The 15,022-nt window shown below is 42.1% G+C and overlaps 1 protein-coding gene across 2 annotated transcripts in view; it reads right to left on the bottom strand.

The window, feature by feature from the left end:
- ddb1 (damage-specific DNA binding protein 1) overlaps positions 1 to 15,022 on the bottom strand; it is a 130,919-nt gene that overhangs the window by 105,042 nt on the left and 10,855 nt on the right. For both annotated transcript variants that reach the window (XM_069901467.1, XM_069901458.1), the window contains exons 3-4: positions 6,955 to 7,071; positions 6,551 to 6,772 (exon numbers count right to left, since the gene is read on the bottom strand). In XM_069901467.1, the coding sequence (XP_069757568.1) occupies positions 6,551 to 6,772; positions 6,955 to 7,071 (339 nt within the window). The remainder of the gene's footprint in view (positions 1 to 6,550; positions 6,773 to 6,954; positions 7,072 to 15,022) is intronic.

Consider the following 15,022-nt stretch of genomic DNA (forward strand, 5'->3'; position numbering starts at 1 on the left):
CTACTATTTCATTAATATTTATTTTAATATATGCACTGTGTTTATGTGCCATTTGTCTGTATGCATGTTATGTCTATACATGTTTGCAACATGGACCAGGAAAAATGTCACATCGCCATCACTACATTGTGAAATTTAAAAGTACAGTAGGGGACATTCAGGAGTATGCATATTCACAAAGAACCATGGGAATCCAGAAGTTGCTGTCAGTAATTTCCCACTGCTCAGCAGGTTGTCTGTTTTGAAGCTTAACTTGGCATTGCGTAATTTTCAGCGATTTTACATTATTTACAAACAGTTACGATTTTTTTAAAAATCATCCTATGAAACAGTAAAGTTTCTCTGAGATATAAAGATTTTAATTATGTATTAGTATCATGGCCTTTAAATAGATTATGATTATTTCAAATAATTATAAACGTTAACGACGCTTACCTTAAATTTACTTTATTTAGCCAATATATAGTCTCTAGAAAATAAAATTGAGGGATCGAGGGCAAGATTACAGTACCAGAGGGACGTGAAATATTGCAGCGTACTCTGGTTCAAGTGATATGGCTCTCCCTTAACTCAGCCTTTCAGTTTAAGGTTTCTCCCTACATCACATGGATCAGATGGTAAAGGTAGAGAGGGGGAAGTCTGCTACATGAATAACTCTGGTGCTTAGCTGTGTCAACTGTTACAACCCCAGAGGACCCCAAAACCCAGCAGCAATAGATATTCACCAAGACAAATGGTTACTTAAACAAAAGTTGCTTTTAATTATCTTTAAACATGAAAACAGAATCACGCTTTAACTTATCACTATTGACTTAACTAACCTAACTTAACCCCCTTTGAATTCTAAGCACGTGTATGTAATGTGTGTGTAAGTTCAGAAAAGTTATTTGAATCACAGTCAAATCTCACTTCTCATTCCTCTAAGTTCACTGGTTGTAGGCAATTCTTATACTGTGCACAGAATTTAACATTTATGAAGTTCACCAGGCTTTGGTGCTTAAAAGGAAAATGGTTACCACTCAGGAAGGTTCTTGTCGGTTTTCAGAGAGATTTGTTGTTCGCTGGACACCCAAAACTGATTCTTTTTAATCAGCCACTTCAGTGTCTTGCCAAAGAAACTTGCCACCTCAGGGTTCTCCAGATGATAACCTCTTTCTTTCAGGCCACCACAGAGTTCCTTTTAGTTTCTCATATTTCAAGTGAAACATTAAACAGCCAGTCCTCTCCTCTTGCATGAACCACAAGGGCTTTGACCAGGCTGAACCAAGCAATCACTACCCTTCTTCCAAATGGGGTTTTCCCACAAGCTTGCCAGCTTGTCCTGTTTCAGTACCAGCTACTGCTGCTGACTGTAACACTGTAGAACTGATCTCTGTGTGTCTCAATCTCCCTCTCTCTCTCTCTGAGAGAAAGCCTGTTTGACTCTCTCTGCTTGCAAAACCACATGACTCTCTTAGAACAGCAAGTTCCCCTCCAGACAATCTGCGGCTCTGACAAGTTCTTTCATCTGCTGCCTTTTTGTAAACAACAATCCATTAGTGAAGTATCTTGGGCACTCTCCAAAGCTTTTGCAAAGGCTATTGGCCCCGACATGTCTAGCATGAGCAGAGCTCCAGTATTTTAAATAAGATTTGTTTTAAATGTAACCTAAAGAACCTGCCCCAATTTATCTCCCAAAAACATATCTATATTCTGTCATATAACCATATCTGAAGAGTGCTCCCCTCATCTGGAGCATCTGGTGCTGAAGTGCCAATCTTTTTCTCTCCAAAGGGAATTCACCACCATTGCCTGACTGCTGATTACATCCCTCCCACGGGCAGACGTTAAGCTAGCATTGGAGGACCTACGTACTGTGATCCAATAAATAACATAATACACATCTTGTTGCCTTTTCAGTCATCACCAGGGATTTCAGCAAGGCCAGCTTAAAGATGGTACACCCAAATTATCACAGCAACTCTCTATGACAGCAGGGGATCAAACACTCTCAACCAATGCATATTAGCATAAAGGATGTCCACTGATCCATTCTGGGCTGTGCTCTTCCTTCCTGCATACAGACAAGTTGGAGCACAGAACCAGCAGTGAAGACTGTAGAAGTGGTCTAGAGAAGGAGAAGATTAGCTTTGTGATGGTCTGGAGTCGGCGAACTGGGCAACATTCAAGGAATCGACAGCAGATCTGAACGAATATGCTAGTTATTACCGACTTGATCAGGAAATGCATGGATGTTTGTGTTCCTACTAAGACTATCTGAGTGTAACCAAATCAAAAGCCATTGATGAACCAAGAGATACACAACTGTTGATCTGTGCTATTCAGGACTAGAGGTTCAGAAGCATTCAGAAAGTCCATGTACAACCTCTGGAAGGGCATCACCAACTCAAAGAGACAATTCCAGACAAAGCTGGAGTCTCAGACAGATGCTAGACAACTTGCACATCATCACATCCTATAGGGTAAAGCAAGGAGCATTATCAATTGTGATGCATCTCTTCTGGGAAACTTCACTGCTTGCTTCAAAACACACAGGTTATTATCCTGAACCATCCTGGTCAGATAGCTCCTGGCTATTCCCCAGTACTTGATTGTCATATTGCCCACATTGCCTGCAAGTTCAATGAGCTGAGGGAGAAGATTGATCGTCGATCTGGTAAGAAATTGGAAGATTTCCCCAAATTTGTAAAGTCAGGAGATGCTGCCATTGTTGACATGATTCCAAATAAGCCCATGTGTGTGGAGAGCTTTTCTGAATATCCACCTCCAGGTCACTTTGCTGTTCGCGACATGAGACAGACTGTGGCCGTGGGAGTGATTAAGTCAGTTAATAAGAAAGAAACTACTGTTAAAAGCACCAGGTCTGCCATCAAAATATTAAAGAAGTGAATAGCACCACTGACCAAGATTTGGCAAACCCCAAGACGGACATCAGGAAAATGTTTGTTCATTACCAGCCAAACATGTGTTTTAATGAGGGACTGGATATTGATCAAGATGCATCAAAAGAAATTCAGAAGGAAAGGATAAGGATGGATTCTGTTTATTCCAGAAATATCTAATTTTGAATGTGCTTTCACTAATTAGCTGTTTTTATCCGCATAGATACTGGTGACTCTGTCCTCTCAATCTCTGAAGCTGAAATAAATAGAATGTTCAGAAGGGCAATTCCTCAGACATTTATACCTCTCTGGACTCCCCACCTCCTTCAAAAGGTGCTGTAACCAAAAAATGAAAGGTGACTAGCCTTAATGACTATCAGCTAGTGATATTGATACCTGCTGTTATAAAGCTCTTTAAGAATGCAGCAGACTTCAACAGAGATTTTATCTAAAAGCTGCACCTGGCAATTGGAGTCAGGTGAGTCAGGCAGTTGTATTTGAAAAGCTCAGATCTGCAAGAAGCAGTTAAGGGAACAAAAATCAAGTGATCCAGGGAACTTGTGACACAGGGTGGTATTAATTCACTTCAACTCAGCAGTCTAGAGCAGTGGTTCTCAACCTTTTTCTTTCCACTCACATGCCACTTTATGTATTCCCTATGCCATAGGTGCTGTGATAGTAAGGGATTGCTTAAGGTGATATGTGGGTGGAAAGAAAAAGTTTGAAAACCATTGTTTTAATCTAACCTAATTGACTCGTCATGTGCATGGTTTCATAACTCCAAAGGAAATGGGCCAATGACAATTTTTCTCAAGCAAAATATTTCAGTAACAATTGGGTCGAGAGCAGTGATTCTCAACCTTCCCTTCCCACTCACATACCACTTTAAGCAATCCCTTACTAATCACAGATTATCGATGACATAGGGATTACTTAAAGTGATATGTGAGTGGAAAGAAAAAGGTTGAGAACCACTGGTCTAGAGGGACAGTACTTTTTGGCTGGAGTTCCACACAGTACATGCAGCTATGTGTAGGAAGTTTTCAACCAACTAGCTTTTCTTCCTACAAGCGGTTGATTATGAAGCAAATCAACTTCAATTTCACAAAGGACACAGATCAACTTCAGTTTGCAACAGGCCAACTGCAAATGTCATCTCGCTGGCCCTTCCCTCAGCATTAGATCCATAGATTCTAGTCCACAGGAGCACCTATGCCAGGTTGGTATTCAGTGACTACAATTCGGCTTTCAACACGTCATACCACCAAACTAAGGACTGAGTTCAAAGACCTGGGACACTGCAACTGGATCTTTAATTTTATCATCAGCAATCTGCAGAGCAGCATCATCACCTTCTCCTCTCTGACCATCAGCACAGGGACACCCCCAAGGCTGCATGCTCAGTCCCCTACTCTATTCCTTGTACACCCAATGACTGCATAACCAAGTTTAGTTCCAATGCAATCTACAAATTCTTAAATGACACCACCACTGTTGGCTGAATAACCCGAAATAGGAGTCAGAATATTGGATGGAGATTGTGAATCTGGCAGAGTGGTGTCAGAACAACAATGTTGCTCTCAAAGTCACTAAGACCAAGGAGCTTATTGTTGATTTTAGAGGCCAAGGGACCACGCACATGAATTCACTGATGGGAAGGAGGTGGAGAGAGTCATAAACCAAGTTCTTGGGAGTCCATATTTCAGAAGGGCTTTACTGAAGTCAGCATCGAAGCAACTGTAAAGAAAGCATACCAATGCCTCTACTTTCCAAGGAGTGAGACGAGATTAGACATATCATTGGATACTCGATCAAACTTCTACAGGTATAGTGTGGAAAGTATAATAGCTGGTTGCAACACAACCTGGATTGCCAATTCAATTGCCCAGAACACAGAAGGGAGTAAACATAGACAGGTCCAACAGGTTCTGACCTCCCAATCACTGCAGAAATCTATGAGAGGAGCTGACCCAACAGGGCAACTGACATCATAAAGGATTCCCACCATCCAGATCACAACTTTGTCTCACTGCTTCCTTTGGGCAGAAGCCTGAAAACGACCACCTCTAGGTTCAAGGAGAGTTTCTTTCTAACAACCATCAAACTCTTGAACCTCCCTTGGAGCAGTAATCATGGCCTGCTCTGACAGTACAAAAAGACCGTCAGCATGATTGCAAGTCACTCTTCTTAGCTCGAGGATTACTGTGAATATTTATTATCTGTGCTATGTATTTATTATCTCTTTCAATTTAAATTGAATTGGTGTTCCTTCTTTACAAGGACCTGTTCGGCTGCAGCAAATACTAATTTTGGTTCATATGTTCATATGTGCATGACAATAAACTCATCATTATTACAGAAAAGTATATTTCAATTAAACAGTCTAATCTTTATTTCATGCAAAACAAAATATTTAACATTGATTGAAAATCATGCTTTATACTTCCTGATTTCCTGTGAATGGTTGGCAGTTTGATGACAAACTGTCAGAGTTCCTCCAAAAAAAATTCAATATGAGCAGGATACCTGGCATTGCCCGGGAAATAAAACACTCAGTTGTTAACTACATAGTTGAAACAAAATTTCATGGTAATTGAGTTGCTGTTCTGTTTCCCACTGTGTGCTCCTTGTCTGTTTGGAGGCCTGAGCACTGAGATGGGGTTATCGCTACTTTTCTGTTTCCTGCTGCCTGTTCCTTGCAGGCCTGGAAGCATCAACAGTGAGGCGAGACTGATATTCCTCTGCTGTCTCTTCCTTTCTCCTTTGTCTAACTCAATGAGCTGGTGAAGAGCTTCTGCCAATGTTGCTTTGCTTTTTTGGGCCCATATTGAACTGGGTTTGGCCACTTGTTTTTATTCTGAATGTACAGCACTATAACTAATTGATGCAAGTTCAATTTTTTTTTAATTCATATGACCTTAATATTAAATTTTTTTTTCCATCTTTTTTATTTATTTTATAATAAATACCATCAAGAAAAGGGAACAAAATTGAAATCACAATATCACATATGTACCATATACATAAAGGGTATAAACTCAGTCTCCCCACCAACCCCCCCTCTGCCCTCCCACTGCACTGGATGAAAACAGAAGACGTCAAGAATATTTTAAATATAAGCTACACTATTGGAAAAAAAACTAACCAAAAAAAAATCTGAGCAGCTTAAATTCAATGTGGTCATGACATTCAGCATCAAATGTTACCCCTACTGAACCTCCTTGGACATTTCTAGAATGCTCCATAATGATTTGGATCGAGAACAGACAAACAATCAGACATACATATATATATATATATATATATATACACACAAATATATATTATTAGATAAATTGACGATAAAAGGAGAATTCCACACCAGAAATCAATACATCCATGTGGACAGTTTTATTCAGAGTCAGTTACTTTGTGGTTAATCATAAAAACTGATCCATTACTAATGGGTACAAAGAAAGACTTTTAGTTGTCCATTTATCTGCTTTGCAAATTTTTCTTTTCACTGCTTTTCTTTGTCTTTGATAGAAAAATCTACTCAGATATGTAATCCTGTTGTGCCTCAGCTTTCTTTCTGGAATATTGGTAAAAAGCTCATCTAAAAATGAGCTTTGACGATAACTCTTGAAAATAATGAATCTCTGTATCACTTCAAACTCTTGACTTCTTACCTGATAGACAAAGCAAATGGTTGGGATCTGACAGCCATAGAGAAACTTCACATCAATTACATGAAGCTCTTCCAGACGGATATTAAATGCTTTCAACTCTTTGTTGTCTCTGTCTAATGGAATCACCTTGAAGAGCCCATCATATAATCTGAGACCTATCATGCGACACTCAGGGTCTACAATACCTATTATTCCAGTCTCAGAGGGGCGGCCAATACGATCCTGAAAGGAACAAAAGAATATTAATGTAATTTATAGAACAAACAGCAAGTGTTAAAGTGCACAGGAAACTAAAATGGATTATTTAAAATTTTCACATAGCACAAAAAAATTAAAAAGCCCTCAGTCAACAAGAAATGTCACATATGTTCTGATTAACTATGTTGAATAAAAGTTTGTTTTACCTGCACATTTCCATGGGCTCTAGTGATTATATCAATGTTTTCTCCATTCTGTTTATATTCAAGAATACAGGCATTGTATTTCGCAGTCAGAATGAAAAGCAGGTCCTTCCCTTCTCCCTGGTTGAAGAAAGATGCATAGCCATTATATATTTTCTCCATAAACTAGTGAACAAATCGGAGCAGAAAACTTGCCCAGATGCAATAATATTTTAAGTAAATATAAAGTATTTAAAGTTTTTTTTTAATGCATCAGGAGATACTTAGCAGGATGAAATACACTGAAACACTCAGATTTTCAATTGGCCCCATTCATTTAGCGATCTATAAAGGTTTGGGCTGTTCCCATTGGCAAAGCAGAGATCCTAAGACTTGTTCTTTGCTTGTCCCAAGTTTGTTGACTTTAATGGGCATATCAATTAGATTAAACAATCACCTTCATCTCCAAAGGCTGGAAAGAAAATCAGATGATGTTCCCGCTCCTGGTTTACCATTCAGTGTCCTCACTGGAAGTGAGTATTTTACCTTAATTTTTGGGCCATGTTGTGATTCTATCATGTCAATATTTGCTATTAAATGAAGATGCGATGATGATTTAAAGGTGGCCCCTTGAACCTTCTCTAACATTTAATAGGTCATGGCTGGTCTGACTGCAATTTCCCATCTACCTGCATTCTGCATTCCCATCAACCCATCTTTCAAGCTTTGCTGATAAGAAATATTTATTTTCACAATGTTTCCACTGTGTTCACAAATGTTTTGTTTCCACTGGTTTTCATGAAAGAGACCTCCAAAGAATAATGACACACAGGGAAAAAAAATCTGCCTTTAGTGGATACTCACTTACTTTTAAACCATTCGATCCAGATTATCCTATTTATTGAAACATTGCCAAGAAGGATGATACATTTCAATCAAGTAAAACTCACTCTCCTAAATACCAGTAGATATTGCCTGTTCATTCACCATTACATTTATCAGTCTCAGAAATCTTCTGTGATCAGCATCCAAACCAAGATCTAAGTTGCAGAGAATGAACCAAATAAGGTCCATAGCACGGAAATTTGACATTTTGGGACCAAGTTGTCTGCCTGAACTAGTCCAATTCTCTTGTGTTTGGCCACATTTCCAATCAATCTCCAAATGTATTTTAAACACTACAATTGTCCCTGCTTCTATCACTTCTTCAGAAAGTTCCAAATACCTACCACACAATGTATAGAAGGTAGCCCTAAGGTCCTTTTTAATTCTTTCCCCTCTAACCCCGAGTCTACGCTTTCTAGCTTTAATTACCTTACATTCAGAAAAAAGGCTATAGATGTTTCCCTCATCTGTGCCCAAAGGAGAAAAGTCTCAGCCCATCCAGTCTCTCCTTGCAATTCAAGCTCATCAGTCCAGGTAACATTTTTGTGAATGTTATCTTTTAATAATTGCTTTGCCTACATAGAAGAACACCCCAGGACATCTTGACCCCTCTGCATTTTGGAACTATGCAAATTCTCATCATTGAGGTAATGTGCTCTATTTTTTTTCTGACAAAATAGATAACCCTTAGCATGCTGGGTGTTATGGGCCCAGAGGACCCCTGGGATTTCTGAGTCAGATGTTCTGGAAGAAGTCCAGAAAACCCAGCAGCAATAGAAATTCACCAAGACAAATGGTTACTTAAACAAAAGTTGCTTTTAATTATCTTTAAACATGAAAACAGGATCAAACTCTCACTAAACCCCTTCTAATTCTAAGAGCATGTGCATGTAATGTGTGTATAAGTTTAAAAGAGATCTTTAATTCACAGTCCAGTCTCACTTCTCACTCCTCCAAGTTCACTGGTATGAGGCAATTCTTAAACTGCACACAGAATTTAACCTTCCTCTCAGAAAGGTTCTTGTCAGTTTTGAGAGAGAGAGAGAGAGAGAGAGAGAGAGATTTGTTGCTCGTTGGACACAAACTGGTTTCTTCTGATCAGCCACTTCAGTGTCTTGCTGAAGAAACTTGCCCCATCAGGGTTTTCCAGATGATAATCTCTTTCTTTCAGGTCACCACAGAATTCCTTTTTGTTTCCCTTTTTTTCAAGTGAAACATTATAGAGCCAGCCATCTCCTCTTGTATGGACCCCAAGGGCTTTGAATAGGCTGAACTAAGAACTCACAACCCATCTTCAAAATGAGATTTTTCCACAAACTTGCCAACTTGTCCAGTTCCAGTCCCAGCTGCTGCTGAACTGTAGAACTGAATTCTCTCTCTCACTCAGAGAGTGAGCCACCTATTTCAATTCTCCATCCCATTCCCTTGCTGACATATCAGTCCATGGTCTTATGCACTGCCAGAATGATACCACCAGTAAATTGGAGAAACAACACCCAACTAGGCACCCTCCAACTGGATGTCATTAATATTGATTTCTCTGGTTGTTGTTAAGCCCCACATCCCCAACTTTTTTCCCCCGTCGCCTTTCCCCAACTGTCTCTCCATTCTGTCTCCATACGCACAAACATGATAAGTTCTTTCCTCGCATCATATCCAATTATCATCTTTTGTTGGTCTGAATCCTCCCCATTGTTCGAATTAAGACTTTCTGAGATTTCCTGCTTCTGGCTTATCCTGCTTATTCCTTGAAGGGCTCAGGCTTGAAATGTTGCCAATATATCTTTGTCTCCTATAGACACTGAAAAGACCATCCAAGTCCTTCAGCATTTCAGCGTGTGTTTTTAATACAATCACAGTAGGCACTTATAGGTGGCCAATTTCCCCACGTGTAAAGCCGCATGTTTAGGCAATATGCGGCTGTTTTGAGGCCACCTGAATGTGCAGGAGGCGCTCTTGAGGCAAGCTATGTAACCCTCCTCTGAGAGGGATAATCAGCTCAGTTCAGTGGCTCCCCCAGCCACCTGAATGCAGCTGGCAGAAAGAGGATGTTAAAGGGTCAGGCTGCTGATGTGGCAGTGATGTCATCAGCCTGAGATGCCTGGCGCGAATCTTGAAGCACATTGTGCAGGCAGGCTAGTGCAGATTCAGTCGTTTTGTTTTAGCAATGAAGGGAAACAGTGCATTTGAACAATGGTTCCAAGAAAGGCTTGTAACTGGTATGAAGAAGAGGGAAGACTTCTTCCAGAACATCTGACTCAGAAATCCCAGGAAAAGCTCACTGGGACAGTTAGGGATGGTCCCACTTTTGAGTGGCTGTCCGGAGTGCTCGCAGCACAAGGGCTCAAGCGCAGTAAAAATCAGATGGTCACGAAGCTGAAGAGCATGAGGAAGAAATTCCACGCAGTCCTGAACCACAACAGGAGGAGTGGCAATGGGCGCAAGGAGTGGCAGTACTTCGACCAGCGCCACACTCTCTTGGGGGCTAGCTACTCCCTTGAATGTAGCCAGCGCTCTGGAGACCCCAGAATCCCCAGAGCTCAGCCCTGAGGGATCTCAGGGTTCACACAGGGGCAATGGAGGAGACATGCCGGTCCAGTAGGAGGAGACCACCGCTGAGGACCCGGCAGCCACGGATTTGGATGCCTCCGAGAAAGTGCAGAGGTCACTGTCCCTGGAAGTGGCGATGCAACACTCTCAACAGAGAACTCAGGTACTGTAGCATTGAGGTTGTGTTTATGGAGAAGCACTTAAGTCCAAAGCTGATGTTTCCTGTTTCCACCCACAACCACTGCTCCCAGACACAAGCACTGGCGACTGACGAAGAGACAGGTTCTCACGAAGGAGCTGCAGGCAATGATGTTGGCAATTGACAGGGAGGACAGTGAGAGAGACGGCCAGCGTACAGAGGCAGCAGCAGCGCTGGATCACGAGAGAGTCATGTTCGCCGACCAGAGGGAGGATGAGGAAGCAATGCGCCACTCCAAAGTGGAAAAGCATGCCCAGTCAATGTCTGAGTTTGCAGCTTCTCTGCGGGGACTGAGTGCCGCAATGGACAGGCAGTCAGTCATCTTCAACAGATTGATCATGTGATTGGAGGCCTCCCCATCCCCATAGTCATATGGTCAGCCTTATCCCATGTACTTGGTCCCTCCATCCAGCATGCCATTTCGTTCCACACCAGTGCATCAGGCATGACTGAGATGCTGGGGTCCGGGACAGGTTCCTCTTCCCCCCCCCAACTCATTCCTCTCAATGCTGGAATGAGGTTTGTGTCGGAATAAACATCCTTAATGCTGGTAACTCACTGTTCACTTTTGTTGTTCATGAAGCCCCACATAAGTGCAATGTTATGTGCGACACTTTAAGGATGTAAACATTCAGCAGTGAGATGCTATGGTGCCGGGTGGTTGTGTTTACTGTTTTAGTATTTGATCTGCTGTGTTCAAATGTGGAGTGGATTTGCACTGTTATTTGTCCATTCCATGGTTTCCTTCAAGTTTAAGAATGATGTGAAATGTTAACGTTGCGCTATCTACCTCATTTATATATGAGGCATTGTGATTTCTAAAAGGATGTCTTTTATAAAATTTTAGACAAGCACACAAGTCACAAGTTTAATTTATATGCACCCGTTCATTCGCGAGAGCACATAACATGCCAGCAGCAGGCTCATGTCACCAATTGAAAACGGATGGCCTGGTGCCCATGGCCTTGCTGATCAGCACAATCTGTGCTATTGGGTGGAGGACCATCTGCATCAACCAATGTCCACTCTGAAGGGAAATCTTCCTGGTTAATCTCATATATATTGTGCAGTACACAGCAGGCAAACACAACATCTGGGACTAAGGCGGTAGAGATATCTAAACGCTTGGACAGGCACCGCCAGCGGCCTTTTAGACGGCCAAATGCATGTTCCACCACTATCCTTGCTGAATTAAGGGCCTTGTTAAATCTTCGCTGATCCTGATCCAGTACTCGGTGCTGTGTGAACCCCCTTCATCAGCCTGCTTCGTAGGGGGTTATGCCACATCTCCCACAAGATGCGCTGGAATCTCCACTCCCTCAACATCTTTGGACACCTGCAGGCACAACAATGCAGAAATGTAGTTAATTCATGCACCTGAACATTGACACAGTAAGCATGCATAACATATTGAAACACAGAGCTTTGAAGGGTGAACACTCACATCACGTGGGAAGAGGTATCCGCCCTGGTCCTCTGCTTTTCTATACAGAGGAGAGTTGACAAGCATTTGGGCATCATGCATGCGGCCCAGCCACCCCACAAACACATCTGAGAAGCTGTAACATGAATGGAAATCACAGTTGAAATCACACAGTGAAATTATAGTCATTGGAAATATGATGTGATGTACATCAACAAAGGCTTAACTCACCAGAATCTGTGGTCAACCACCGCTTGCAGAACCATCGAATGCCACCATCTGCAATTGTAGTAGGCGCAGCATCCACGCTGTGTGTGATAATGGGAATGTGTGACCCATCAATGGCACCAGCACACATTGGGTATCCCCCTTGGGCAAAGCCATCAATGGTCTCCTAGAGATGTGTTCCACTTGGCAGGAAGATGAAATGTTTACCGAGGATCTTTCTCAAGGGAGCAGACACCTCTTGCATCACCATGCACACGGTGCTGACGCCTATTCCAAAAATGGTACTGATGGATCGATACTCACAAGAGGTGGCATACCACTACAAGGCCAAAGCTAATCGAAGTCCAGGCTCCAATGGTCGCTGCAAGTCTGGTCTATGCGCCTTCAGGTGAGGTCCTATGAGTTCCAGCACGAAGTGAAAGGTGCCATGTGACATACGAAAGTGTCTGCTCCAATCAGCATCAAATTTGGTGAGGACATTATTCCACGCGCCTTTTGACCGCTAACTCCTGTCTTCTTGCCCTCAACCTTTGCAGGAAGGAGTCACGTGATGGAGTAATGGCCGGTCAGGGAACTCCAGCCCTCTCCGGAAAAGTTTTTAAAAAATACACAAAACACAAAGGTACAAGAATAAAAATTAAAACAAAGTAAAAGTAAAGGTGGAAAGAAAATGGCAGCGAAGAGAGAAAAGTCGAAAGCAACGGGAAGAAGAGAAGAAGAAAGAACGTCGAAAGAAGAAGGTGAAGGCCTTACCTGTCCGAGGAGGCCCACCGAGGAGAGAGAAGTCCGCTCCCTAAGGTCGGTGGAAGTCCCGAACTCGGGACTACAAAAATGGTTCGCGGAGCCGAGTAAAGATGCGCAACCGCGCATGAAAAAAAACACACTGACGGGAGGGGGAACAGCTGAGGAGTCGATCTCCACAGCTGAGGATGACAGCTGCAACACAGCAACAGTAAGAGAACACAGAAAACAACGAGAACAAGAAAGAGAGTAAAAAGAAAACAAGGAAACAACAGATGGCCAACCCAGAGGAAGAAGAAGAAGAACATAGAGAAATTGAAGAAGGGAAAGGCAAGACAATAGATTTTTTTTTAAAGAATATATGGAATCAGTAAAAGAATGGCAATTACAAGAATTTAATGCAATAAAAAGAAGAATTAAAAGTGCATAAGAAAAAAATGAATAAAATAGAGATGGTCATGTCAGATATAGGAAAAAGAGTGGACAATGTGGAAGAATGAGAAACAATCGTAGAAATGGAAGAAGAGGACTTAAAAGAGAAATTAGAAGAATCTAATAAAAAAGTTAAAGAGGCACAAGAGCTGTTAGCTCAGAAGACAGATATAATGAAAAACTATAATAGAAGAAATAATATAAAGATAGTGGGCCTAAAGGAAGATGAAGAAGGCAAGAATATGAGAGAATTTATAAAAGATTGGATCCCCAGGGTCCTAGGAAGACCAGAATTACAGGAAGAAATGGAAATAGAAAGGGCACATAGAACATTAGCCCTGAAACCACAGCCGCAGCAAAAACCAAGATCCATTTTAGTAAAATTCTTAAGACATACAACAAGAGAAAATATATTGGAGAAAGCAATGAAGGAAATAAGAGAAGACAAAAAGCCACTGGAATACAAAGGTCAAAAACTTTTTTTCTATCCAGACATAAGTTTTGAACTCCTGAAGAAGAGAAAGGAGTTTAATACAGCAAAACCGATCCTATGGAAAAAAGGATATAAATTTATGTTAAAGTACGCAGCGGTACTTAAAATAGTTATTCCAGGGCAGCAAAACAGACCATTCTCGGATCCGGAGGTAGCACGAAAATTTGCAGAACAACTACAAAACAGGCAGAGAGATGAAGACATGCAACAAGAGTAAAAATGACCACAAACTATATGGAGATGTGGGGGGGCTGGTAGTCATGGTGGGGAGCTGGCTGATGGAGGACCTCAGTTTTCTTCAGGCTGACTTCCAGGCCAAACATTTTGGCAGTTTCCGCAAAGCAGGACGTCAAGCGCTGAAGAGCTAGCTCTGAATGGGCAACTAAACATCGGGCACTCAAAACGGTCAACCAGTTTACCTATCTCAGCTGCACCATTTCATCAGATGCAAGGATCGACAATGAGATAGACAACAGACTCGCCAAGGCAAATAGCGCCTTTGGAAGACTACACAAAAGAGTCTGGAAAAACAACCAACTGAAAAACCTCACAAAGATAAGCGTATACAGAGCCATTGTCATACCCACACTCCTGTTCGGCTCCGAATCATGGGTCCTCTACCGGCACCACCTACGGCTCCTAGAACGCTTCCACCAGCGTTGTCTCCGCTCCATCCTCAACATCCATTGGAGCGCTTACACCCCTAACGTCGAAGTACTCGAGATGGCAGAGGTCGACAGCATCGAGTCCACGCTTATGAAGATCCAGCTGCGATGGATGGGTCACGTCTCCAGAATGGAGGACCATCGCCTTCCCAAGATCGTATTATATGGCGAGCTCTCCACTGGCCACCGTGACAGAGGTGCACCAAAGAAAAGGTACAAGGACTGCCTAAAGAAATCTCTTGGTGCCTGCCACATTGACCACCAGTGGGCTAATAACGCCTCAAACCGTGCATCTTGGCGCCTCACAGTTTGGCGGGCAGCAACCTCCTTTGAAGAAGACCGCAGAGCCCACCTCACTGACAAAAGGCAAAGGAGGAAAAACCCAACACCCAACCCCAACCAACTAATTTTCCCTTGCAACCGCTGCAATCGTGTCTGCCTGTCCCGCATCGGACTTGTCAGCCACAAACGAGCCT

This window comes from Narcine bancroftii, chromosome 1 (genome assembly GCF_036971445.1).
Source record: "Narcine bancroftii isolate sNarBan1 chromosome 1, sNarBan1.hap1, whole genome shotgun sequence".
Lineage (NCBI taxonomy): Eukaryota > Metazoa > Chordata > Chondrichthyes > Torpediniformes > Narcinidae > Narcine > Narcine bancroftii.